Genomic DNA, 27,347 nt, shown 5'->3' with positions numbered 1-27,347 from the left:
AAAAGCTAATCAAGGGGAAAGAAAACACCATTGTTGCGAGAGGAGGAACCGGTCGGGAACGCGGCGCCGCGCGGGAAGGCTCGCCCCGTGGCTGCGCAGCCCCGCGCGGGTGCCTGAGGGCGGGCGCCCGTCGTGTCCCGAAGGGTCGCCACCGCTCCATCCGGAAAGAAACGCTGAGGAGCCGAGAGGCGTGCGCGCGCCCGAGCGCACCGCGCACGCACCCCATGCGCGCAGCCGGGTCTCGTCAGCTCCTCGGTCGCCGGCTCGCGGGTAGGAGACGGGACCACGCGGCCGCGCCCACGGCGGGGAGCGCTGGAGTGGGCTGTGAGGGGAAACGTGGGCTGGGAAAACCTGTAGATGTGAAGGAGCTCAGAAAGCCCTGTCCGCCAGTTGCCATGCGGCGGCCTGGTGTAGCGTCTGGTTCGAAGAGTGAAAGTTTAATGATGAGGTAATTTAATTCAAATGTCAATTGGAGGCTATTAAGTGTGGTAATAGTATTACTTAACAGGGATAGTTTTTGAAAAGAGCGCTTTTAGAGACTCAGCAGTTTATCGTATAGTGTTACGCTCAGCCACCAGTGAAAATAGTTGCCACGTATTATGAATTCTTCGCTAAAATGTTCTGCCAAATACAGAAGGGCAGGGAGAGAGCCTGCACACTTAGTGGGTATATAATGCTCATGCGTGTTTCCTAGGATGGTCATAACATGTGTTTGAAATAGACACCGAAGGAATGGTTACATTGTGGTAGAGTAAGTGCAAGTCTGGGGAGAAAGTTGAGAAGCACTTGGTTTTTGTTAAATCCTTCTCAATGCAGATTTTTGAAAAACAGTGTATTTTGACGCTCTAAAGAAAAGCATGAGAACTGAGCTACAGAGTGGTGTGGACTGAGGACTATTTTGCTTACATCTAGACTTTGAAAGGCACAGTGACAGAGGGAGATAGAGTTTTCATTCCTTGGTTGATTCTCCAAGGGCCGGGCTGAAGCCAGGAACTCCATCCAGGTCTCCCATCCAAGTGGCTGGGATCCAATTTAGGCCTTTGTCCTCTGCCTTCCTCAGCACCACTTTAGCAGGAACCTGGATCAGAAACAGAGCAGTCAGGACTCAAACTGGCACTCTTGATAAGGGACGCTGGCTTCGCAAACAGCAGCTTAACCTGGCTCTTTAAACTTTTAAAAGTTCTTTTTGTGTACACAACCAAAAAATAAGCTAAAAAAGTGTGCATAAAATTCTTTGGCAGTAAAGTTCTTAATGTGTTATCAAGCTTTCACATCTTTTCCTCATGTCTTGCCAAGTAATTTGCCTCAAGACAATCCATCATACTAGTTATTCTGGAAAGACATTATCCAGTCTTCTGTTAAAAGCTGTGGTAAATCTCAATAGTCCCAAATGATATTAGGAAATTTCAGATGAGGTAGATTTCAGATGTAGACTGTCATACTTTTGAAATCAACGTTTTTTCCATATGTTTGATTTTTGTATGAGCAACTCTTTAAAAAAAAAAAAGATTTATGTATTTGAAAGTGAAAGTAACAGATATGGAGAGAAAGCGAGAGAGATCTTCCACCTGTTGGTTTACTCCCCAAATGGCCATAATGATTAGTTAGGGCTGGGCCAGGCTGAAGGCAGAAGTCAGAACCTCAATCCAGGCTTCCCTCATGGGTGGCAGGGGCCCGAGTATTTGGGGCCACCCTCCACTGCTTTGCTAGGTGCATTTGCAGGAAGGTAGCTCAGAAGCTGGGCAGCCAGGATTCTAATCGTCGCCCTGATGTGGGATGTTGCTTAACCCGCTGTGCTGCAGCACCCACTCAAAGATTTTATTTTTCACTTATTTGAAAGGCAGAGTGACAGAGAAACACACACACAGACCCCTCCGTTTGCTGCTCATTTCCCAAATGCCTGCAACAGCCGGGGCTGAGCAGGTTGAAACCAGGAGCCCAGAATTCCAGCTGAGTCTCCCCTAAGAGTGATAGGAACTCAAGTACTTGAGCCATCACCGCTGACCCCCAGGGTGCACACTGGCAGGCACTCCAGTAAGGGGTGCAAGCATCCCAAAGGGCGACTTGACCACTGCACCCAACTCCTGCCCCAACACTTGGGCTGCTCTGATCTCTCCCCTGTTGGCTTAGTGTAGTTGGTCCTGGCCAGTTCCAGGGCCATCCAGTACTGATATCTGTAGTCCCACAAGGGTCCCCTGTCTCCTCCAGACCCCGCATTTCTGCCAGACCACACCCCCTCTCAGGCCTTGAGGGCCTCACTCCTCTGGAGGGATTGTCTCTTTGATCTGCATTCCTCCTGCATGAGAGGCTGCACAGGATTCTGTGAGTGCTCAGGCCCATGGGTTAGAAACCTCCCTAACTGCTGCTGAGAACTGAGCTACAGTTCTACTGTTTACACAGCAAGCCAAACACAGGCCTGCTCTGAGACTTTCAAGAGCTAACCAATCCTGACTCCTTGTCCATCCCTCCTCTCACTTAGGATGCAAAATTGGTAGCAAAGCACCTTAAAGGGAGGAATTGCATGATCATTTCAAAAGAATCAGAAAAAAGCTTCCATAAAAATCAGCATCTAGTAACATGTTTTTTGTTTTTTTGTTTTTTTTTTTTTGACAGGCAGAGTGGACATTGAGAGAGAGAGACAGAGAGAAAGGTCTTTCTTTTCCGTTGGTTCACCCCCCAGTAGCCGCTGCGGCTGGCGCACTGTGGCCAGCGCACCGCGCTGATCTGAAGCCAGGAGCCAGGTGCTTCTCCTGGTCTCCCTTGCGGGTACAGGGCCCAAGGACTTGGGCCATCCTCCACTGCACTCCCGGGCCACAGCAGAGAGCTGGTCTGGAAGAGGAGCAACAGGGACAGAATCTGGCGCCCCGACCGGGTCTAGAACCTGGTGTGCCGGTGCTGCAGGCAGAGGATTAGCCTAGTGAGCCACGGTGCTGGCCTATTAGCATGTTTTTTAAATTAAATGTTTTTTAATATACTACCACATTTTGTATTCTGTATTCTCCCCCTTCCTCCCTCCCTCCCTCCCTCCCTCCCTCCCTCCCTCCCTCCCTCCCTCCCTCCTTCCTTCTTTCCTTCCTCTGAAAGAGAATGAGAGGGAGAAAGAGAGACAGAGATCTTCTATCCACTGGTTCACTCCCCAAATGGCCACAGCAGCCAGGGTTGGGCCAAGCCAGGAGCCAGGGGCTTCTTTGGGGTTTCCCATGTAGGTGGCAGGGCTCCAAGGACTTGCACCATCCTCCACTGCTTTCCCAGGCATATTAACAAGGAGCTGGATTGGAAGTGAGGCAGCCTGACCTTGAAATGCACCCATATGGGATGCTAGCATCACAGGCAGCGGCTTAACCAGCTCGCCACAACGCCAGCCCCAGTAAATGAATCTTTAAAAATAAACAAAGAGAGGGGCCACTGCTGTGGTGCAGTAGGTTAATCTTCTGCCTGTAGCGCTAACATCCCATATGGGCGCCAGTTCTGGTCCTGGCTGTTCTTCTTATCCAGCTCTCAGCTGGGGCCTGGGAAAGCAGTAGAAGATGGCCTAAGTCCTTGGGCCCCTGCACCCCCGTGAGAGACCCAGAAGAAGCTCCTAGCTCTGGATCAGCTCAGCTCTGGCCATTGGCGGCCATTTGGGGAGTGAACCAGCAGATGGAGGACCATTCTCTTCCTCTCACTGTCTGTAACTCTACCTCTCAAATAAATAAAATAAAATATTAAAAAAAATAAAAGGGCTTATGCTGTAATGTAGCAGGTAAAGCCTCTGCCTGCAGTGACAGCATCCCACATGGGTGCCAGTTCGAGACCCGGCTGCTCCACTTTTGATCCAGCTCTCTGCTATGGCCTGGGAAAGCAGTAGAAGACGGCCCAAGTCCTTGGGACCCTGCAACTACATAGGAGACCAGGAAGAAGCTCCTGGATCCTGGCTTCAGATCAGTGCAGCTCCGGCCATTGCGGCCATCTGGGGAGTGAACCAGTGGATGAATTACCCCCCCCCCCCCCCCCCCCGTAACTCTACCATTCAAATAAATAAATAAATCTTTGGCCGGCACCATGGCTTAACAGGCTAATCCTCCGCCTTGCGGCGCCAGCACACCGGGTTCTAGTCCCGGTTGGGGTGCCGGATTCTATCCCGGTTGCCCCTCTTCCAGGCCAGCTCTCTGCTATGGCCCGGGAGTGCAGTGGAGGATGGCCCAAGTGCTTGGGCCCTGCACCCACATGGGAGACCAGGAGAAGCACCTGGCTCCTGGCTTCGGATCAGCGAGATGCGCCAGCCGCAGCGGCCATTGGAGGGTGAACCAATGGCAAAAGGAAGACCTTTCTCTCTGTCTCTGTCTCTCTCTCAATGTCCACTCTGCCTGTCAAAAAAAGTAAATAAATAAAAAATAAATATTTAAAACAAATAAAAAGGGGACATTTTAATGATAAGCAATGAAAGAAGAGGCGAGTAGCTTCATGAGGGCAACAAGCTAAACCATGCTCCAACAGTGCATCAGAGAAAACCAGGGAGACAGCTGAGAAGAGCCCTCCAGGGGTCAGAACAAACCTTAAAAACCGACCTCAAAACTCATCTCCGGAAAAGGGCTGAAATGCAATCAAATCAGATTCTGGGGCAATTTATGCTCCAGGATATTGTCAAAAACAGTAGAGCAATTAGCCAGCAATTAGAAGAGCCTAACAGCTTTGTGTTAGGCCAACAGAAGGAGACGTTTTAATAAACCAAGGGAAAGGGTAATCAGACAGCCCTCTAAAACCATGGTGGCCCATAAGTGATGGAGGCAGGGAGAGCAAGAGGAGCAGAGGTTTGCCAGCACCACCCTGCTACCCTACTCTGCCTGCTGCACCCTGCATGGCCCCCTGCATGGCAGTGTAGCCCGTGTCATGACGAATCAGGCCAGCCCATGTGGCAGCCACACAACCCACATGACAGCCTGGTCTGCATGTCAAAACCCCTTCCCAGGTGCTACTCAAATCTCCCTTCTGTAGTTCCCCTTCTGTGCACTGCCCTAACCCTGCCACCTACCATTCCATGCTGTGGAAACCAAAGTTGCTCTCTGCTGCAAACTTAGAACCAGTACCAGCTGGAAACATCCAATATGACTGCAGGCTGTGCCCCCAAATGACCTTCAGGTCATTCTACTGTCATTATAATAGAATTGCCATGACTAACACTCCCTCTTCCATCATGCACCTGAGTCCATGACATTTCTAAGAATTCCTAGAAAAAAGGTATGGGAATGGGAGGTACTTAGGCTCCTCCCCCAGATATTGAATATTCAGCTAAACTCTGATCCAGACACCACTCTGTATGCTGCTGTAGTATAAAAAGGCAGCTCCAGGGACTGGCACTGTGGCATAGTAGGCTAAGCTGCTGCCTGTAGTGTCGGTACCCTATATGGGTGCTAGTTCAAGTCCCAGATGCTCCACTTCTGATCCAGCTCTCCACTAATGGCCTGGGAAAGCAGAAGATGGCCCAAGTGCTTGGGCCCCTGTACCCATGTGGGAGACCCGGAAAAAGCTCCTAGCTGCTGGCTTTGGATCAGCTCAGCTCTGGCCATTGCAGCCATTTGGGGAATGAACCAACACTTGGAAGAACTTTCTCTCTGTCTCTCTCTCTCTCTTTCTCTCTCTAACTCTGCCTCTCAAGTAAAAAAACAAAAACAAAACAAAAACAAAAAACCTGCTTCTCTGCTCACCTTTATCTCCATCTCCATCTCCTCCTTTAATTCTTTTTTGCAACAGAGAGAAGAACCAGGACCAGGCCTAGCCAGGGACCACCCCAGCAAATGAGTGGAGCGAGAGCCGAGAGCCGAGATCTGGAAGCCCACACTACAATTGATTGGTGAGTTTTGCCTGACTCTTGTCTCCCTTGCACTTGAGAGTCTTGGTTTCTTTCAGCCTTTCTCTCCTGTTCTGGCTCATTATGGGTGAACCCCTCTAACCGAAATGTACCTGCTCCTCTTAGCAACTGTTGTAGGTGGGAAGACCAAGAACTGACACTGTGCAGATCCTTTGTGAAGAAGATTTTTTTTTTATTTTTAAAATATTTATTTATTTGTGAGGTAGAGTTATGGCTCACTTCCCAAATGGTTGCCACGGTTGGAGCTGGGCTGAAATGAAGTCAGGAGCCAGAGCTTCTTCCGGGTCTCCCACATGGGTGCAGGGGTCCAAGCACTTGGGCCTCCTTTCACTGCTTTCCCAGGCAATAGCAGAGAGCTGGGTTGGAAGAAGAGCAGCCGGGACACCAACTGGCGTCCATGTGGGATGCAGGCACTGCAGATAGAGGCTTAGCCTACTATGCCACAACACCAGCCCCATGAAGAAGGTTTGTAAGAGTGACTGGAATTTGCTCCCAAGCTGTGCAGAGCCTGAAGGGTCTTTGTTTTCTTGGACTGTCTGCTTTGTCTAACTTCTTTTTTCTTACACCTTCTAATCTTCCAGCCTTTTTGCGGGACTCCAGCTGCACCTTGGTCTGGGAAGCCATTGTTGCAAGTAGCTGCTTAACACTGAGACACAATGCCATCTCCCCCCATTTACTTTAGGGTTCTTTTTTCTTTACCGTTTGTTACAGTGTTGTTGTCTCCTGCTGGTGAAGCCCAGAAACGGGTCTGAGTGTGGTCCTGGGTTGCAACTGATGGGTGTTTTAAGGAATACTGCATTCGATAGTTCCTCCATATTCATCAGAAAAGGGCCTTCTGGGGCTGGCATTGTGCTGCAGCGGGTTAAACCACCACTCTTGACACTGGCATGCTGTTTGCGTACTCGTTGGAGTCCTATCTGTTCCACATCCAATCAAGTTCCCTGCTGATGTGTCTGGGAAAGCAGCAGAAAATGACCCAAGTACTTGGGTCCTTGCCACCACATGGGAGATGCAGATGGAGTCTCTGGCTCTTGGTTTCAGCATGGCCTACCCGTGGCTGTTGTCATTTGGACAGTGAACCTGTGAGTGGAGGATTTCTCTCCTTCCCTCTCTCTTTAAAGGGCCTTCTAACCTTCCTTCAACTGATAACCTTTAGGGATTTTTAAAAGATTTATTTATTTATTTGAAAGGCAGAGTTAAAGAGAGGCATAGAGAGAGGTCTTCCTCATAGAATGGCAGATGTCCTAAACAGCACTCGGGCCTCAGAATCAGCCCTTAAGGCATTCGGATCTGGCTGAAGAGCCCATGAGAGTATTTTAGGCATGGAAAGCCAAGACACTCTGGCAAAAAAACAAAACAAAACAAAAACAAAAAAAAAAAAACAACTAAATGAAAGGTCTCTGCGAGTGAGATCCCAGTGGAAAGAACGGGGCCATCAAAGAAGGAGGTACCTTTCTCTGAAGGGAGGAGAGAACTTCCACTTTGACTATGACCTTGTCTAAATAAGATCGGAGTTGGCGAACTCAAAAGGCTTCCATAGCCTTGGCAACTCATGACAAGAGCCTAGGGTGATTACTGATGCCATAAACAAGAGTGTCAGTTTGTTAAGTCAACAATAGGAGTCACTGTGCACTTACTCCTCATGTAGGATCTCTGTCCTTAATGTGTTGTACAATGTGAATTAATGCCATAACTAGTACTCAAACAGTACTTTACACTTTGTGTTTCTGTGTGGGTGCAAACTGTTGAAATCTTTACTTAATAGAACTAAATTGATCTTTTGTATATAAAGATAATTGAAAATGAATCTTGATGTGAATGGAATGGGAGAGGGAGCAGGAGATGGGAGGGTTGTGGAAAAAGCCACTGTAATCCATAAGCTGTACTTTGGAAATTTATATTTGTTAAATAAAAGTTAAAAAAAAAAAAGAGGTCTTCCTTCTGTTGGTTCACTTCCCAAATGGCCACAATGGCTGGAGCTGGTCCGATCCAAAGCCAGGAGCCAGGAGATTCTTTTGGGTCTCTCACATGGGTGCAGGGGCCCAAGCACTCAAGCCATCTTCTACTGCTTTCTCAGGCCATAGCAGAGAGCTGGATTGGAAGTGGAGCAGCTGGGACTCAAACCAGTGCCCATATAGGATGCCAGCACTGCAGGTGGCGGCTTTACCTGCTACGCCACAGTGCCCTATGCCAGCCCGACCCTCAACTTTAATATTAACTTCACCTTGACTTCTATTGTAAGAGAAGTCAGTCAGAAATTCCTCATATCCAGGTATCTGTGGCATTCTTCCAAAGCCCCACCCTTAGAAGGACCTGTAGACTGTATTCTGCCCCTGCCCTCTTAGAGACATGAGCTACAGAGGAGCAATAGATGGAAGGGAACCCAGCCTTCTCTAGGGATGTCGGGTAGAGGCCTTGATGAGCCCTCCTGAAGTACAGCTAGAGCTTGGTACCCATTTCACCTGTCAGTCAGGCACGGATATTTTAAGGAAGCTCCAGAAACTGGCCATCAGACCCTGAACTCCAGGAGCCAGATGTAGCATTTGGGGTGCTTCCTATAGAGACAAGGCTGAAGAGGAAAAGGGGCTCCATGCAGGAAGCGGTACCCAGCCAGCAGGCTCCTAGGATAGCAGGCTCTTGCAACCAAAGGCACAACCCAGGAGGCTTCCAACCACGCCTGAAAAGCCCAAGAGGGAATGTTCTGAGTGTGGGGAGCTGGGGCATGGGTGCGAATGCCTATCAGGCCCCTGCCCCAATGTAAATAAGAGGTAAGAGGGGCACTGGAAATGAGGTTACCCTCAGCTCCAAAGAGAGAAGTGGACCCCCAGTTCCCTTATGTCCTTATCTGACAACTGTGGGGCCCGGGAACCCAGGTGGCTCCCACTCCCATATGATCGTCATACTCCTGGAGCTCCATGTGACCCTGGAGCTTACAGGCACAGCCAGTCTGCCCTCTCTCGTGAGGCAAACGAGGACCTCAGGTTTATCTCCAAAAGGGTAAAAAATACGTGAAACCTCTGCTTTTACTATGCCCTTCTCACTAGAGAGAGAGACATTAAGGCTATTGCACTTCCACATGGACATGATTTTCCTTCTATTTTTTTTTTTTCATGTGAAACTGCTATAGGCAGGAAAACTCCTTGGTAAACTTCTCCATCATAATTGGAAAAAATCTTAGTGCACACCATGAAGTTGCTTTAAGAAACCTGTCTGTTGCTGTGGGCAGCTTAGCCCAAACCACTGGCCAGTCCCTCCAGCAACTCCATGATTCTTTAGAATCTGTAGCTCAAATGGTCATGGACAACTGAGTAGCCGTAGATTATCATATTATCCACGGGCAGACAAGGTGGAATATGTGAAGTGACTAATAAAACCTGCAGCACTCTCATGAACAACAGTGCACTCATAGAGAAAGGTATGAAAGGTTTTACGATCAAGCCAAGTGGTTCCATGACTTTGGTAAGGGAAGTCTCTCAGCTTCCACCCGCTGGGGAGTAATAAAAGGTGTTCTCCCTTTTCTGACATGATTCTTACTCTATTCCTTTTAAGCTCACATATACTCATCATAATGGTCAAATTAGTATCTTCCAGAATTCAAAAATTTCATGTAGAAATAATGGTCCTGCAGGGATTCCATTACTAATGGTTGGTGGCAAACCTCGAGCTCCTCAAATAGAATCTCTAGATTAGTTAGCAAGGGATTTCAGGGCTACACAGGGATGATGCCCTAACATGAAGTCACAGAAGATGGGCCTTCCTCCTTCTATTTCCAGTTAAGATTAAGGAACTAAAATCTCTGAAGGGGATGAGGACAGATCATGAAGGCAGGAGGGTAGTGAGAGCAAGAGGAGCCAAGGTTGGACAGCAGAGCCCTGCTGCTGTGCCCAGCCTGCTGCAGCCCTGTGTGGTTCACAGCACGGCAGCATGGCCTGCATTGGGACAGCTCTGGCTGGCCTGTGTGGAAGCCCCAACCGGCCAGATTGGCAGCTGCAGCCAGCCCAATGTGACAGCCCTGTCTGTAGCATCCAAACACCCTTTGCATGCACTGCCCCAGCCTCCTCACCCCTTCTGTATAGCAGAAACAGCTGGTTCCCCTATGTTGCAAACTTAGAACCCGCCCCTCCAAGTTGGAAATATCCAATATGGCTTTGGCTACGCCCCATGGTGACCTTTGGGTCATTATAATAAAGTTATAATGGCCAGCAAACCCATTTCCATCATGTGCCTGACGCCATGACACTTCTGTGATTTCCAAAAAAGGGCACGGAAATGGGCAGAACTCAAAGCCTTGTCCCAAAACTCCTCTCTCTCTTTTTTTTTTTTTTTTTTTTTTTTGACAGGCAGAGTGGATAGTGAGAGAGAGAGAGACAGAGAGAAAGGTCTTCCTTTTTGCCGTTGGTTCACCCTCCAATGGCTGCTGCGGCCGGCGCATTGCTCTGATCCGAAGCCAGGAGCCAGGTGCTTCTCCTGGTCTCCCATGCGGGTGCAGGGCCCAAGCATTTGGGCCATCCTCCACTGCACTCCTGGGCCATAGCAGAGAGCTGGCCTGGAATGGGGCAACCGGGATAGAATCCGGCGCCCCAACCGGGACTAGAACCCGGGGTGCCGGCGCCGCAAGGTGGAGGATTAGCCTGTTAAGCCAGGGCGCCGGCCCAAACTCCTCTCTTTTGAATATTCAGTTAACTCCTGACCTGAACACCCCCCCCCCCCCCCCGTGCTTCCCGATAGTATAAAAGGATAGCTCTAAACCTTGTTAAGAACCTCTCATTCGGCTGGTGCCGCCGCTCACTAGGCTAATCCTCCGCGGCACCCTGGGTTCTAGTCCCGGTCGGGGTGCCGGATTGTGTCCCGGTTGCTCCTCTTCCAGTCCAGCTCTCTGCTGTGGCCCGGGAGTGCAGTGGAGGATGCCCAAGTGCTTGGGCCCTGCACCTGCATGGGAGACCAGGAGAAGCATCTGGCTCCTGGCTTCGGATCAGCGCGCTGCGCTTGCCTGCATTTATTCCTTGAGTGCGTAGTTTTGTTTTGCTTCAAATAAACCTGGCTTCTCTGCTAACTATTTCCATCTCCTCCTTGAATCCTTTCTTGCAATGGAGAGAAGAATGTAGACCAAGCCTAGCCAGAGGCCACCCCACAACAGTAAGACTGTGACTATGTCCGAGGCTGTGTTGCTGGGATGGGCAAGGGGGCGTGGACATTAGAACATTCACATTGAAAGGAAACAGAATTCACTGAAATAGCCCAGCCAGGTCACTCAATAAATAAATAAGCCACCGGAGGTCACAGAAATCCAGAGAGGGGGAGGAGGAATCATGATAGAGGGTTGTTACAACACATTATCTAAACTGCCCATGTAAGAGGAAATAGGAAGGCTGGCATTGTGGTACAGTGTGTTAAGCCACTACCTGCATCACTGGCAGCGCCAGTTCAAGTCCCAACTGCTCCACTTTGATCCAGCTCCCTGCTAATGCACTTGGGAAATCAGGGGAAAATAGCTCCAAGTTTGGGCACCTCCTACCCATGTGGGAGACCTGGAAGGAGTTCCAGGCTCTTGGCTTCAGCCTGATCCAGCCCTGGGCATTGTAGCCTTTTGGGCAGTGAACCAGCAGATGGAAGATCTGTGAGTGTGTGTGTGTGTGTGTGTCCGTCCCTCTGGAACTCCGCCTTTCAAACAAAATCTTTAAAAAAAGAAAAAAAGGAAGATGAAATAGGAGTTGTGTAAAGAAACTGGAAAGTATGGCCCTCCCACAGGAAAAAAGGTGATATAAACTGCCTAGGAGAGGGCTCTGATGTCAGCCTTAACAAAGACTTCAAAATAGCCTAATACATATGTTCAAATTGGTAAGGAAAACCATGGTTAAAGAAGCAGAGGAAGGTATGATGATAGTAATTTATCAGTTATGGAATATCAAAACTAGAAATTATCAAAATGAACCAGAGGAAAATTTTGGAGTTGAAAAGCATAATAACTGAAATGAAAAATTCACTAGGAGGGGAGTGGGCACTTGACCTCATGCTTAAGATGCCACTTGAGATCCCTTTGAAAAGCAGAGTAGCAGAGAGAGAGATCCATCTTGTATCTTCTGGTTCACTCCCCAAATGGCTGCAGTGACCGGGGCTGGGACAGGCGGAAACCAGGAGCCAGGAGCTTCTTCCGGGTCTCCCACATAGGTGCAGCAGCTCAAGCACTTGGGCCATCCTCTGCTGCTTTCCCAGGTGCATTGGCAGGGAGCTGATCGGAAGAGGAATAGGCAGGTGTTGCAGGCCATGGCTTAACCTGCTGTGCCACAGTGCAGGCCCCAGGAATTTCTTTCTAACAGTCTGGAGATCAAGAAGTCCAAGATCAAGGTACAGGCAGACTGAGTGTCTGGTAAGAGCCTGCTTCCTGGCTCAGAGGCGGCTGTCTCTCTGCCAAAGGGGTGATGGAGCTTTCTGGTTTCTGTTTTGCAAAGGCACTCCTCTCATTCATGAGGACTCTGCCCTCTAACCTTGGGAATCAGACTTCAGCACAGGAATTTTGGTGGGACACATTCCATCCACAGCAGTTTCATTTTCGAGGTAGTACAGTTCCATGGTTCAAAAACAGAACAAGAGGGCAGATGTTTGGTGCTCTGGTAAAGCCACCACTTGGGACACCCAAACCTGATGTTAAAGGGCCTGGATTTGACTCTTGACTCCACTCTCCATTCCAACCTTCTGCTAATGTAGACCCTGGGAGGCAGCAGATGTTGGCTCAGGTAGTTGGACCCCACTGCCCATGTGGAATATGGAGTTCCTGACTCCTAGCCTAGGCCTGGCCCAGCCCCAGCTGTTGCATTCATTTGGGGGAGTGAACCAACAGATGGAAGGCCTCCCCCTCTCAAACCCAAGCACTTGGATTTGTGATGCAGGCATCCAAGTGCAGTCTTTACTGCTGCACCAAACACCTGTCCCAGTGAATATTTTTTTTACAGTTTCATTATTCTCCAATGCTAATGACTGGCTTGATACTGGTGGAAATTTTCATGGAAATTTCTTTTATGACACCAAACTGTTTCCTGTTTGGTCAATGGCCATGGCCTCTGCTAGTTTTAAAAAAAATTGTTCTCTCTGGCCAATGTTAAATTTCTTATTTCTTCCTTTTCCTTCCTCTCTTCTTCCTTTTCTTCCTCTCTTTCCTTTTTTTTTTTTTTTTCTATGTTACTGTGAAATAGATGGGGAACTGAGTTGTTTAGCATTTGGTTTCAAAATTTCTCCTGGTGGTCATGTAAAAATGCAGGTTTTCATTCTGGAATGGGGCCTGAAACACTACATTTCAAAGGAGCTCTGAGGTGATTCAGAGGCTGTTGCTCCGTGATCCATACTTGGAGAGGCCATGGCCCACAGGGAACTTCCGTGCTTGTTTTCTGAGCTATCCCTGGCAAGAAAGCACGCCTGATCTACACTTCGTGAGGCTGGTCTTCTGCAGCTCTGACAGGAGGCATCTGATTGAACACGGGGAGGCACACACTGTGTGCCAGCTACTGAGGCCGATGGATTGCTTGCATTCTTTCCATTTTTGCAACAATTCCACGCAGTGGGAAATATTTGACAAATGGTGACACTGAGCCCCGGGAATACCAAGTATTGAAGCTGATGGCTGGTAGAGCTGGGATTCTTTATTCTTTTTTCTTTTTTTAAAGATTTTATTTATTAGAGAGAGAGATCAATCTTCCATCGTTCATTCATGTTCCAAATGGCTGCAACAGCCAGGGTTATGCCAGGCCAAACCAGGAGCCCAGAACTCTATCTGGGTCTCCCACGTGGGTGGTAGGACCCCAAGTATTGGTCATCTTCTGCTGCCTTCTCAGGTGTGTTAGCAGGGAGCTGGGGACAGCTGGGACCTGAGCCATTGCTCATATGAGATGGCAGCCTGGCTGTTAGTGGCTTAACCTGCTGCGCCACAGCACCAGCCACAGGAGCCCATTTATTCTGGTTCCTGAGCACAAATGCTCAGCCCTTACTCTAAGCTGCATGTGAAGGTGCAGGGAATTTGGGCGAGGCCCCTTCTTTCTACCTGGTGCAGCCCAAGTCTCCCTCCTGTCACGCCTCTCAGCCCGAGGCAAGATGAGTAAACCAAGAATTACAGTAAGGGTTGATGACTAGACCCTGAGTTGCTTCCATCCAGGCATATGTCCTTGTACAGATCAGTCAGTTACCCCAGGGCTGAAAATGGTTTTCGTGAATTACCTTCAGTGTTGTCAATTACATGACATCATCTCCCAGAGTCTTTTTCATGCTATGATTCTTAGAGATGGCAAAACTAAGATGAATTCAGAATAAATTTCTTCAGGAGGCTAGAAAGCTTGTACGAGAAACAATATTGGGGCTGGTGCTGTGGCATAGCTGGTAAAGACACTGCCTATAGTGCTGCATCCCATATGTGTGCCTGTAGGAGTCCTGGCTGCTCCACTTCTGATCCAGCTCCTTGATAACGTGCCTGGGAAAGCAGCAGAAGATGGCCCAAGTGCTTGGACCCCTGAACCCATGTGGGAGACCAGGAAGCACCTCTGGGCTTCAGCGTGGCCCAGTTCTAGCGGTTGCAACCATTTGGGGAGTGAATCAGCAATTGGAAAATCTCTCTCTCCCTCTCTCTCTGTAACTCTGCCTTTCAAATAAATAAAAAAAAAATTTTAAAAAGAGTAGCAATATTGTTTTCTGTGCTTTAGAAATAAGTACTCTGTGTGTGTGTGTATGTATGTGTATTTAAATACACTTAGAACAGAAACTGAAGTTAAGCCATTGCAGCTAGCCCATGCATTGCATAAGCTCCTTGACTGGCATCTGGAGTTGAGACCGTAAGCCAGATGTGTGTCACTGCACGTGGAGCACATGCGTGCAGCTGTGTGTGTGCACACACATCCTTCTATGCATCTGTCCTCTTTACCTCTGTATTAACCCCGGAGTCATATCTATTTCTGTAGATACTGCCACTGTTTCTTATGTGCTTGCTCTGTCCCGGGCAATAGCTCTGACACTGTAGAGCCTCAAAACGTGGGTCTGCTCGTCCGCTGTGCTTCAAGCCAAACACCAACACTGGGGTGGGGATAGAAAGCAAGAGCTCCCATCTACTGACTCACTCTGCCTCTTCACTGTAAACGCCTTTCCCTGTTTGGGGAATTTTGTTGATAGCAAGGTGGGAATCAGTCTGGTAGCACACAGGTGGCTGCTACAGTTATTCAGGGCCTGGGGTTCCTGGAAGATTCCTTAAAGGACACTATCGGTCCGCCTGACGACGCCTGCGTGCTGCGCGGCCAGGTAGGGCAGGGGCAGGTGTATCCTCTTTGCCTCCTTGTCCTCTAGCGCTGCCTGGACATCACATGGGCCACTGGCACCATGCAGATCTGGATGCTGGAACACGTCTTTGACCATCCATGGGAAACCGTTACAACAGCTGCAATGTAAAAGCACCCAAATCCCATGAACTTGAGTGTGGTTGGAGTGGAAGCGCTGGACACGTGGACCCCTCTGCAGAGCTGCACAGCCACAGGCTCCTGAGCACCGAGTAGGGCCTGTCCTCCATTGTGAGGTCTCTTACAGGTGCAGCAAGAACCAAAACATATGTGCAGGAACATTCTATAGTTGCTCCTATAGAGAGAACAATGGAATCTAGTAATATTTCATTTACAAATCTAGTTTCAGCAGTTGAGAGACTCATATACAAACCATATCCTCAGGACCCAGAAAAACTATTTTAACTCAAGAAGCCATAATCACTGTGAAAGCAGTCAGCCTCAGCAGCTGCCTTGAAGGATGACTGATGGCAAGGACGATGTCTTCAAATGCTAATAAAGGCCAAGAAGCAATGGAGTGGGTAATACGTAAATGAAATGCTGAGACTGAAGAACTGGCAGCATCGGCAAGAGGAAGCATAAGGCCACCAATGGCGGCGGGCCCCCAGCTCTCCAGGCCGATGTCTTTGTTATTTAGAAAGTACAACTATATTTTAGGTAGAATTTTTTATATAAACTGGAGTAAGACTGTGACTTTTGTTCAAAATAAAAAAATGCAGAGCTTCTAAATCAGAAGGATCCTCTGAAGTTAGTACTGTCTGAAGAGTGTCTTAATTCTCCTGAGGTAGAATTGGAAGCTTTTCATACATTGGAACTCTACCTAGCTTTGGACCAACCCCAAAAGAAAACAGAGCCACCTCTTCTGAACACACCTCTGTGCTACTGCTGTAGAATTCAACTGTAAAAGGAGAAACTGTACAGTTTTAATTAATTTGTATAAAGTAACTTGCTCTGCTGTAAAACCAGTGTTTTGATTTGGTACTTAAATGATATTTTTGGAGTGAAAATTTCACACTACAAGAATATATGTGGCCGGCGCCATGGCTTAACAGGCTAATCCTCCACCTTGCGGCGCCGGCACACTGGGTTCTAGTCCCGGTTGGGGCACTGGATTCTATCCCGGTTGCCCCTCTTCCAGTCCAGCTCTCTGCTGTGGCCCGGGAAGGCAGTGGAGGATGGCCCAAGTGCTTGGGCCCTGCACCCACATGGGAGACGAGGAGAAGCAGCTGGCTCCTGGCTTCGGATCAGCGCGCTGCGCCGGCCGCAGCAGCCATTGGAGAGTGAACCAACGGCAAAAAGGAAGACCTTTCTCTCTCTCTCTCTCTCTCTCACTATCCACTCTGCCTGTCAAAAAAAAAAAAAAAAAAAAAAAAAAAAAAAAAAGACTCCAGGGCCAGCGCCGTGGTGCAGTAGGTTAATTCTCTGCCTGTGGCGCCAGCATCCCATATGGGCACCAGTTCTAGTCCCAGCTGCTTTCTTCCAATCCGGCTCTCTGCTGTGGCCTGGGAAAGCAGTAGAAGATGGCCCAAGTGCTTGGATCCCTGCACCCGCATGGGAGACCGGAAAGAGGCACCTGGCTCCTGGCTTCGGATCATTGCAGCTCCAGCCGTTGCGGCCATCTGGGGAGTGTACCAGCAGAAGGAAGACCTTTCTCTCTGTCTCTGCCTCTCACTGTCTATAACTCTACCTCTCAAATAAATAAATAAAAATCTTTAAAACAAAAATATGATTTTGTTAAATTTAAGAGTACTGTATTGATTTGCCAGTTTTCTAACTTAAAGGTACTCCCTTTCTTGGGGAAAAAAAAAATGATAGGATACTATCTAGAGAGCAGGTGAGTGGACTCGTGGGTCTTGTCAGCTGGATCGAGTGCACTACTTCATTTAAAGTTGAGGCCAGGGGAGGTAGACTGAGACGGCTAGAGAATATCTACATCAAAGGCACCATGTAAGGGCTCGGCTTCTACGTTGATTCCTTCATTGTCCTCTTCCAAGGCAATGGCAGCAGCTGCCATGGCAATTTAGGGGGTTATAGAAACTGTTTTATTGCAGGAGTGTGTTCTCAAAACTTGCCCCAAGCCTGCAAAGGAAGCACAGGTAGTTTAGCCCTCCCCTCCCTCACCTTCACCCCCAAGTAACCTCCAGCGTGGCCTTGGCAGGGAAGGGTTTCCTTTGTCTTAGCACAGAAGGGTGCACCCCAGTTCTGGCTTTCCTGGAGCCAATTTTATTATTTTTACATTGCTGCTTCGCAGACTTCAGAAATCAGTTAATTAGAAACTTAATTCAAGCTAAAGGAAAGGGGGCAGGGAATACTTTAAAACATAGAAGCAAAGTTGAGGGTCGATTTAGTTGACTGCTGCTGTTGGTTGCCACTCATGAGGGACTTCAGATGCTAGTCACAAATCCATGGTGCTGAGTGGAGGCTGAATCCAGTTAGAATGTGGGAGGTGGACCAAATGGGAGGTCCTTTGGTCATGGGGTTGTGTCCTTGTTGGTAGTCCTTGCGATGCAATTGGTTTTAAGGGTCAAGCCACTCTGCCTCCTGGTTCGCCATTGCCAGCCGTCCTCTGCAAGCTACCATCGTCATCCACGGTCCTCATCAGAGGCCAAACTCATGGCACCCACCTGACCTTGGATTTTGAACCTCCAGAACCACAAACCAAAATAAACTTCTTTCCTTCATAAGTAGCTTGAGTATTTTGTTGTATTAATAAAAAACTCATGATGAATTATTTCTGTGAGTGAAATGTATTGAATCTTGGAAAGTTCATTTTTTTAAAAGATCTGAAAGGCAGACTTACAGAGAGGCAGAGGCAGAGAGTCCCCAAATGGCTGCAATGGCCGGAGCTGGGCCAATCCGAAGCCAGGAATCTGGAGTTTCTTCTGGGTCTCCCACGGGGGTACAGGGGCCCAAGGACTTGGGCCATCTTCTACTGTTTTCCCAGACCATAGCAGAGAGCTGGATCTGAAGTGGAGCAGCTGGGACTCCAAACCATCCCATATGGGATGCTGGCTCTGCAGGCAGCAGCTTTAACCAGCTGCACCCAACAGTGCTAGCCCTAATAAATGATTTTTTTTTTTTTGACAGGCAGAGTGGACAGTGAGAGAGAGAGAGACAGAGAGAAAGGTCTTCCTTTTGCCGTTGGTTCACCCTCCAATGGCCGCCGCGGCTAGTGCGCTGCGGCCAGCGCACCACGCTGATCCGATGGCAGGAGCCAGGTGCTTCTCCTGGTCTCCCATGGGGTGCAGGGCCCAAGCACTTGGGCCATCCTCCTCTGCACTCCCTGGCCACAGCAGAGAGCTGGCCTGGAAGAGGGGCAACCGGGACAGAATCCGGAGCCCCGACCGGGACTAGAACCCGGTGTGCCGGCGCCGCAAGGCGGAGGATTAGCCTGTTGAGCCACGGCGCCGGCTGATTTTTTTTTTTTTTTTAAAGAGAAGAATACAGGTAAAAATCCTTGATTTTCTACCAGTGTGAATCTGTTATACAGCAATCAAGCCACCTGGAGAACATGGACGCAGACGTCCACTCTGCAGTTCCTTCTGAAGACTGGGATGTCACAGCAGCTGCTGCCACGCTTCTGGCTGTTATCTGAAGACGACTAGATTGCAGGGACAGCCAACAGCATTGCTGCCACCTTCACCATTCAGCACCATCTCGTATGTCATATTTTTTCTGAATATCTGTCAACAACAAAAAGTTCCTGCCAAAGGAGCTTGCTCTTCCTCAGAGAATTTAATTTTCAGCAATTCCCTATCACAGTTACACCTTCAGGAACTAGGTAAAACTGATTTATATGGCGTTATGTCATTGAAATTCTGAGTATTTCGTTTTTGGAGATGGAAGGGATTTTGAAAGAGAACTAGTTTTCTTCCCTGGCAGGGCAGAACAATCAGTGGTCATTCCTTGTGTATTCACACATTCCGGTAAGGTGACAACAGACCCTGTAGTAGTCTCTGACTAGAAGGCCTTAAAAGTTATACCCACGTGTCAGAGGACCTATTGCCAAAAACACTAGAGTATCAAAGCTGTTTCCTCTAAGTTCAGCTTTCTCTTACCTGAAGTTCTAGGTTACACTGAAATCAGTGTTTTGGACTTCTAACAATCAGCAATTTAACAATTCTTGCTACCAGCTTTTCAGAATGTGAAAACAGCAGCCAAGTTCATAAGCTCCAGAGGCAGGTAGGCTGGGACCCACACTTCAGTCACATATTGTATAGTACTGTGGACATTCTGCTTAACCCGAGTTCAACTTCATGTAAAGCCAGCTTTGAAGGTAGCTGCAAGGACTACACATGTGTAGATCACACGCAGCACAGTGCTTCAAGGAACAGCAGCTATTAATATATGCTATCAGTAGAGTTCTATGTTCTTTTGTGCATGAAATACAAAGAAAACAAGTAGCACTGGTAACAACACATTTATTTATGTACCCTGTTGTGTGACCGGGAGGTGCTTTTCACTTTCCAACCATTGATTAGGTTATAACAATTGTAATTCCAGAAAGTAAACTAGTAATTTATTGTTGCACAGACATGGTACCACATCAAGGAATTTAAACACTTCTAAGCTTTCAGGATAGCTCTGAATATGGACCAGTATACTATGGCAGTGGACCTAGTAGGTTACCAGCATGCTGCTAACCACATGGTTCTCTCGGAACACAACAGGACAAACCCGGACTTACTCTGAACTCTATAAACTGAACCAAGTTTCTTAGGAAGCTGAAAAGGGCCAAAATTACTTAAGCCTGTTGTATTATCACCATGAATAAGTGTACTGCTATTAAAAGACCATGGTTAAGCAGCAGCCAACTAATCATTAGTTCTCATTTTGTAGATGTTTTTAAAAAAAGATTTACAGCAGATGGTAGGCCATAAAAGCTTATATTTAAGTAGTTCTCACTTAACCTTTTGTGCACTAAAGGAATTCAGACAGATCCCAAGTCAAAGCATTGGACAGCATATCAAATTGGGTTTCACATCAGAGCCCACTCTTCCCAAGCAGGTGCGTCACACAGGACAGGACGCTTCCTTTCACAGTGCCTTTTACTTCTGGCTTCAAATATTACAGCATATATTTTTAAAGAGTTGGATAAGTCTAACAAATGGGTACTCATTGCTAGAGCAGGATAGAATGTGTTGATCACCAAATTACATTTACATTAAATTAAAATTATATACTGTTGGAAATAGACAAGATAGGGAGTTCCCAGATCCTAGAAAATATTATGGCTAAGGAAACAGAGAACTCAAAAAAGGAATCCACCTCCAAGAAACAAATTCAGTATAGTAAAATAGAATTAAGTGCCCTGTCTTAGGAAAAAAGTATTAATAACAAGGAACAACTGGGACATTATACATTGTTTCTTTGGAGATTAAAGTGCAGGCTATGAAATGGCATATAAAATAATGCATAAAATAGTGCAATCTTAAGGTGCCATTATTTTTACTATACATAGCCTATTTTTGTATGTCCATTTTCTCTCAAAAATCCAGCTGTAGTGACACCTTTTAGCTTATTTATTTAGGCATTTCTTATACTCTGTTTTACCCACCTTTGGGGCTACATAGACTATTTCAACATTTTAACATGTATAGTAGCGCATACATCTTGAAACTACTAGAGATTAAGGCAAGCCCCTGTAAAGTTCAGTACTCCAAAAAACATGTTTTACCAAAAAAAAAAAAAAAGAAAAAAAAAAAAAAAAAAAGCTTCCAAAACCAGTGGCTTTAGACCTGATGGCACCCCAAGAGTCTCTAAAACAGTCTGAGTACTCTGAATACATCTGTGTTTGTCTCCTTATTTCCAGACTCTTTACATCAAGAGGAGTCTGAGAAACAATACCTCGAAAAGCAAGTGAGCCAAGTCCCTGTGGGAGATAAGCAGGGAAGGCCAGAGGGGTGGGGCCAGTCAGTCCTCTTTGTTTTTTTACATACCTTTCACATTTCATCCATGTGGATAGTGTGGTACCATAATGAATTTACATGTGGGAACGAACCATTGAGAAACAGCCAAGGAAGCTGATGGGAATACTTCATGAAATGTTATACCAGGACAACACAATATTAACAACATAGTATTTACGTTTCTGACATAAAATGCCAGGCAGGATGATTCTCTTAGGATGTTAATTTACAATTTTCCATTAATATGTGTCAGTTTTAGCTGATCCAAATAATCTGATTTTTTGAATCTAAAATATCACTACACTATCCAAAAGCAAGTGTTAACAGTTATCAAATAACTGTCCTAATAAATGGTGAAGGCAATATCCTAACATGTTAGCTAGATAGTCTAAGTAATCTTAACACTTAAGCAATTGTAGTGTTTTCTCCTGTTATGGAATATTTCTGTATTAACAAGCACAACTTAACATTATGGACAGGAGATTGCAAGTGTATACTGTAGAAATCTGGATTTTAGAAGAGAACATCTACCTTTTAATGTTTATCAGGACGTGAATGCTCATTATGAAAGCCGTATCCTATATTCATGTTAACTAATGGAAACTATACATACATTTAGGCTAGCTAGATGTAGTTTAAAGGACAACTATTAAAGAAATAACTCAAGGCTAATATCCCTTTGATGCATAAGGATCATACTTCGTTGACCTGTAAACACGTACTTTGATATTTAAAAAAAAAAAATCTTCCAGAAAAGCAGAATATTAAAGGCCCTAAGTATTCCAGTAGGCCTCCCTCCAAAGATGTGATAATATGGCTAAATCCTATGATTACAAAAATGAGACCTGCTGAGAAAACGAGTTCCAGACGGGGACTTTTATGGATGACCTGGGCTGACGAATGTTTTTCGGAAACTGTTTATTTTTAAATTACCTTCCCAACAAACCATGAAACATTTGGATGTTACTTTATGGTTTTTCATTGAAAACATACTACATTGTTAAATGGAGTTTCAAAGTTAGACATAGAATTGATCAAAATCTAAGGACAATATTATGAAAGGACAATATTAAAAATGGATAGGAAAAAGTTCCATTTGTTGAGATTAACCTAAAGGATGCATAACCATGTCATGTTGGACGGATAAAAAAGGTGGTAACCTTGTGCTTTTATTCAACTAAACTAAGGTACTTACCAAAACCTTAGGTTTTATACAGGTGTCAAACTCACCTGGGAAGGGATAGTTTTTTATATTACACTTAGATTTACCGTTAATAACTGAAGCCCAAGGCAACAGTTGTTTAAAAGAACAAATAACTACATAATTTAGTACATAAAATAAAACAAGGACAGTGACAACTGGATGTCTCAAAAATATACAACTGGGGAAAAAAACCCACTATACACAATTTGGAAGCTGTTAAAGTGACCACTCAGAAGTGTTGAACAGTGCAAGACATGCTTTTCCAGTTACAAGCTCAAAACAGGAGTGCAAACAAAATTAAAGCTTTTGTTTAGTTATAGAATAGGAAAGCTTGAAATGAATGTTAAAAGCTTTCCTCAGGTCATCCCTCATAAATGAAATGATCAAAAGGCTTTTTTATGGTACAATTTTCTTCAATGAACTTTCCTTTAATGGCAAAACTGAATCCCACACATTGGGTCCCTTACTCAATCACATTTGATCAATGAGCAGACAGTGAGAGAGAGGATCAGTGCCAGCTCCTGGAGGTCTGACAGAAAGAGCCTTGGAATCTGAGGTTCTGCCTTATTAGCCAGTGTACCTGAACCTTACAGACAACAGATAAAGCAATGGGCTTTCATAGTCTCTTGTTATTATAAAAATGGAGGACAAATGGATAAGAATCCCCGCTCCCCTCCAGAGGCAAGCTGTTGTAGTGGAAGATGTTAAGCCTTAAATAAACTAAGACACTGTTCTAAAAAGTGGAGCAGTACAGAGGTTCAAGATCAATACCAGTGCAAGAGCTTTTTAAGTGAGTTGACTAGGCAATGCATGCATCCATCCATGCAAATGTAGGACATGGCCCCGAAAGAGAACTGAAAACATGTATATAATAACTGGGTAAGTCCCTTGCCAGTAGTTTATAAAAATATATAGTCAATACTGTAGAGGCTCCTTCTACAGTCAATACTATGGAAGTTCTTTTTAGTTACCCATTACTTCAATACCAAAAAGCATGAACTACTTTTCAGACATTCCAGACAAAGGTCACTTATAACAAAAAGTCAACGTTTTTTTTTTTTTTAAAACAAGATAGTGTCCATTTAAAAAGTAGATTTTTCTTTCAAGTGAACAGGACATTTTCTGTATTAACTTCTTGTCTGTCAAGACTGGGTTTAAGATCCTTATGTAATGTGCATATATGCAGAAACAAATAAACTTACTTCAAACATTATCTGCACAGAAAAAAAAGTTAACTCCTCAAAACATGATAGAACAGGTCTGGTTAGTACAAATCTATTGCAAAGTAAAAAGATTCTGTGCATCAGTTCAACCAGGAGAAGCGGGAAAAGAGTGTCCCAACCCTAAGAGTTCAAGTTGTGTTCTGAGGGCCCAGGAGCCTAAGGGACACCGTGTTGCTCACAGTGTCCTGATATGCATAACTGCTTAAGCTACTCAGCCCCAGGTTCCTCTGGCGCTAGGACCATGTTCCAATTTACTTTCTATTCCGAAGACGTTTAGATTTCCTAAGAGAGTCTATGGCTTCTGCTGCCTTTTTTCGTTTCCGAGGAGACTCCTCATTCTGCCCAGACCCCGAGGAGTTTCCTACTGCACTTTCCATTACTTCTCGTAGTTTGCGTTCCAGCTCTGCCAGCCGTGCATTCTGTTCACCTATGATCTGGGTCTGCTCTAGCAGTTTCTGGTCTTGGTCTTGAAGCTGCTTCTGCTGTTCTTGCACTTTGGTGCGAAGCTCAGAAATTTCACGCCTGAGAACAGTCACACCAGCGCCATTTGTTTTAACCTGCTGCTGGAGTTTGGTAACCTCTTGTCTGGAAGGATTTTGCTTAGAGAAGAGCTGCATTGTTGTTAGGGCTGCAGATGGTCCTGGAACTGTGGAGACAGAGTTTAAACAGGTCAATCACTTAACAGTTGTATAGGTTTAAATATTATAAAACATTTTTAGGACCTAGTAAGAAAATATAAGTAGAATTAGAAAACAACTATTTTCTCTTAAATAATCAAACACAAACTTTTGAATAAGTATAGACTTATCATGTTCTTAAGTTCACTCCACACTTAAGTATATGCAAAGGCTTCAACTTTAGCCAAGTAGAATCCCTGCAAGAGTAGCTTACCACACACGATGATCAGGAAGTATCCCCCCCCCCCCCCCCAAGACTTATTTTTTTCTTTAAAAGGCAGAGTGACAAAGAGAAAGGGAGAGACAGAGTGAGCTTCCCAAGGTTGGTTCACTTCCCGTTGTGGCTGGGCCAGGCTGAAGTCAGGAGCTAGGAACTCCATCTGGGTCTCTCTCGGTAAGGACCCAAGACTTCAGCCATCATCTGTTGCCTTTCCACTCGCATTAGCAGGAAGCCCAACAGGAATTATAGCAGATGAGACTTGAACCAGTACTCTGATATGGGATGCTGGTGTTAAGAGTGGTAGCTTAACCCACTATACCACATGCTGACTCCCAAAGAAACATTTCTAGTATGGTATAGGAAGGCTTTGGAACAATTCTGTTTTTTCAAATAATGAGAATGCAACTTAGGCATTAAAAAAAAATCACTACTTTAAATGAGGAACCTATTTTTTAAACCCTATCTCCCAAAGGTTATCTAAAAGAATTAGATAGCTCCATTCACACCCTCAACCCATGGTGCTAGTTTTCCCTAACCATAATATTTTCCTTGCTTGACGCCTTCTTCCTTCCTTCTGTCTATCTTTATCCAACTTCCACTTACATATCAAGGCTTAGAACAATTGTTACCTCTTCTGATATCTCAAACAAATCAACACTGATCTTAAGATTCTGTCTCTGCTACAACTGGCATTAAAAAAAAAAAAAAAAAGATTTGTTTTATTTATTTGAAAGGCAGCAGAGAGAAAGAGATCTTCCATCTGCTAGTTTACTCCTGAAAGGGCCGCAATGGTCAGGGCTGGGCCAGGCCAAAACCAGGAGGCAAGAATTCCAACTGGGTCTCCCACGTGGGTGCAGGCACCCGTGGATCTGGGGTATCTTCTGCTGCTTTCCCAGGCCATTAGCAGAGAGCTGAACTGGAGCAGATCAGCTGGAACTTGAACTGACATTCTGATTTGGGATGCTGGCATCACAGGCAGCAGCTTAACCCACTACACAACACTGGCCCCTACATTTGGTATTTAATTGAACACTGCCTTACATACAGTGTTTCTCTTGCCTAAAATAATGTTCTTTTAGTATTTATTTATTTATTTGAAAGGCAGAGTTGTGGGTATCAAATAGAAATCCTAGTCTATAGTCCAACCTATAAGTGAAAATGATGTTACAGGGCAGGTGTTTGGCATGGCAGTTAAAAGGGTTAAGACACTTGCCACTGCTCAGGATGTCCACAACCCATTATTGGAGGGCTTAAGTTTGCGTCCCAGCTCTTCTCTCAGTTCTAGCTTCCTGCTAATGTGCACATTGGGAGGCAGCAGTGATGGCCCAAGTGGCTGGGTCCCTGTCACTCACGTAGGAGACCTGAGTAGAGTTCTTGGCTTCTGGCTTTGGTCAGGCTCAGCCCCAACTATTGTTGGCATTTGGGGAATCCTCTAGCAGATAGAAGATCTCTCTCTCTCTCTACCTTTCAAATAAATGAATAAACATGAAAAAAAGTATTAATATTAAAAAGACATTATAAATATTTGTGGACACAGGAAAGTTCAAAAAATATGGTTAAGAGGAAAAGAAAAGCATTTAGCAAAACTATGTGCGTTATTATACAGTGGATATGTTATAAACAAATGATACCTGGAGGAGAGCCCATGAGTCTTCCAGACACATCTGATCCTGGCAACTTCCTCTTTAGAATTGGAACAATCTTTTCATCAAAGTATTCCATTGCCATGGAGGAAATATCCCTTAACTCTTGTAGTACTTCATGGGCTCGTTGAGGGGCTCTGGTAGAATTGACATATCTCAGCACACGGTAAATCTCATCAATCACCTGAAACAACAAATTCTCATTAGCATTTTATTTTTTTTTAAGAAAATGGCTAAATCAGCAGAGAAGTGACTACTTCTTTTGCAATTCTTGTGAAGACCTAAGGAGTAATTTTTTAAAAGGATTTATTTATTTCAAAGGCAGAGTTAGAGAGAGAGAGAGAGAGAGAGAGAGAGAGAGAGAGGTCTTCCATCTGCTGGCTCACTCCCCAAATGGCCACAATGGCTAGAGTTGGGCCAATCTGAAGTTAGGAACCTGGAGCTTCTTTTCCAGGTCTCCCACGAGGGTGCAGGGGCACACGGACTTGGGCCATCCTCTACTGCCCTCCCAGGCCATGGCAGAGAGCTGGATCAGAAGTGGAGCAGCTGGGACTAGAACTGGCGCCCATATGGGATGTTGGCACCATAGGTGGCTGCTTTACCCACTGTGCCACAGTGCCGGCCCTGAGGAGTGATTTAACTAACATACTGGCTATGGATATTATCATCTGACACATGGCCTTAGGGCTAGTTATAATACTTTATACTTAGATTTATTAAGTACCTTTTATGTATTAGGTGCTGGGTTAGGGCAAAGGAATCAGGATAAATGAAATAGAGGCCCTGTCCTGAAGGGAATCATAGTGTAGCTGGCAAGACATCTGTGCACACAAGTGATACAGAGAGGGGTGTGTGTGTGAGTATCTATATCTATATCTATATCTATATCTATATCTATATCTATATCTATAAAGAAACCAGAGGACTAAACTAAGAAATCCTGTATGGGAGTAAATGTAGGAGGAAGGATTAACCAAATCCATACTCTTAGCAATCCTGCAAACCCAAATCTGTTCCCCAAGCCCCCAGGGACTCAACCTGATTTCCTTCTCTCTTTTACACTGCCCCCATGTGCTCTACTCTCTCAGGTTTTTATTTATTTATTTATTTATTTAATTTATTTGAAAGGCAAAGTGACATAGAGAGAGGGAGAGATAAAGCAAGACATGCAGGGCTGGACCAGGCCAAAGCCAGGAGCCAGAAACTCAATCTAGATCTTCCACATGAATGGCAGGGACCCAGTACTGGGAACATCATGTGTGCCTTAGCAGGGAGCTGATCAGAAGCAGAGCAGCTGGGACTGGAATAAGCACTC

At 45.8% G+C, this 27,347-nt stretch overlaps 1 protein-coding gene and 1 pseudogene across 1 annotated transcript in view; one reads left to right on the top strand and one right to left on the bottom strand.

Annotated features, from left to right (window-relative positions):
- The first annotated feature begins 292 nt into the window (after positions 1 to 292).
- Positions 293 to 16,148, top strand: LOC133773237 (PRELI domain containing protein 3B-like; annotated as a pseudogene).
- Positions 16,149 to 20,834: 4,686 nt separating this feature from the next.
- FBXO28 (F-box protein 28) overlaps positions 20,835 to 27,347 on the bottom strand; it is a 34,745-nt gene continuing 28,232 nt past the window's right edge. The window contains exons 4-5 of the mRNA XM_062210444.1: positions 26,021 to 26,216; positions 20,835 to 24,138 (exon numbers count right to left, since the gene is read on the bottom strand). Coding sequence (XP_062066428.1) covers positions 23,744 to 24,138; positions 26,021 to 26,216 — 591 coding nt within the window. The 3' untranslated portion in view covers positions 20,835 to 23,743. The remainder of the gene's footprint in view (positions 24,139 to 26,020; positions 26,217 to 27,347) is intronic.

Source organism: Lepus europaeus, chromosome 14 (assembly GCF_033115175.1).
Source record: "Lepus europaeus isolate LE1 chromosome 14, mLepTim1.pri, whole genome shotgun sequence".
NCBI lineage: Eukaryota > Metazoa > Chordata > Mammalia > Lagomorpha > Leporidae > Lepus > Lepus europaeus.
This window is presented reverse-complemented; position numbering and strand designations above follow the sequence as displayed.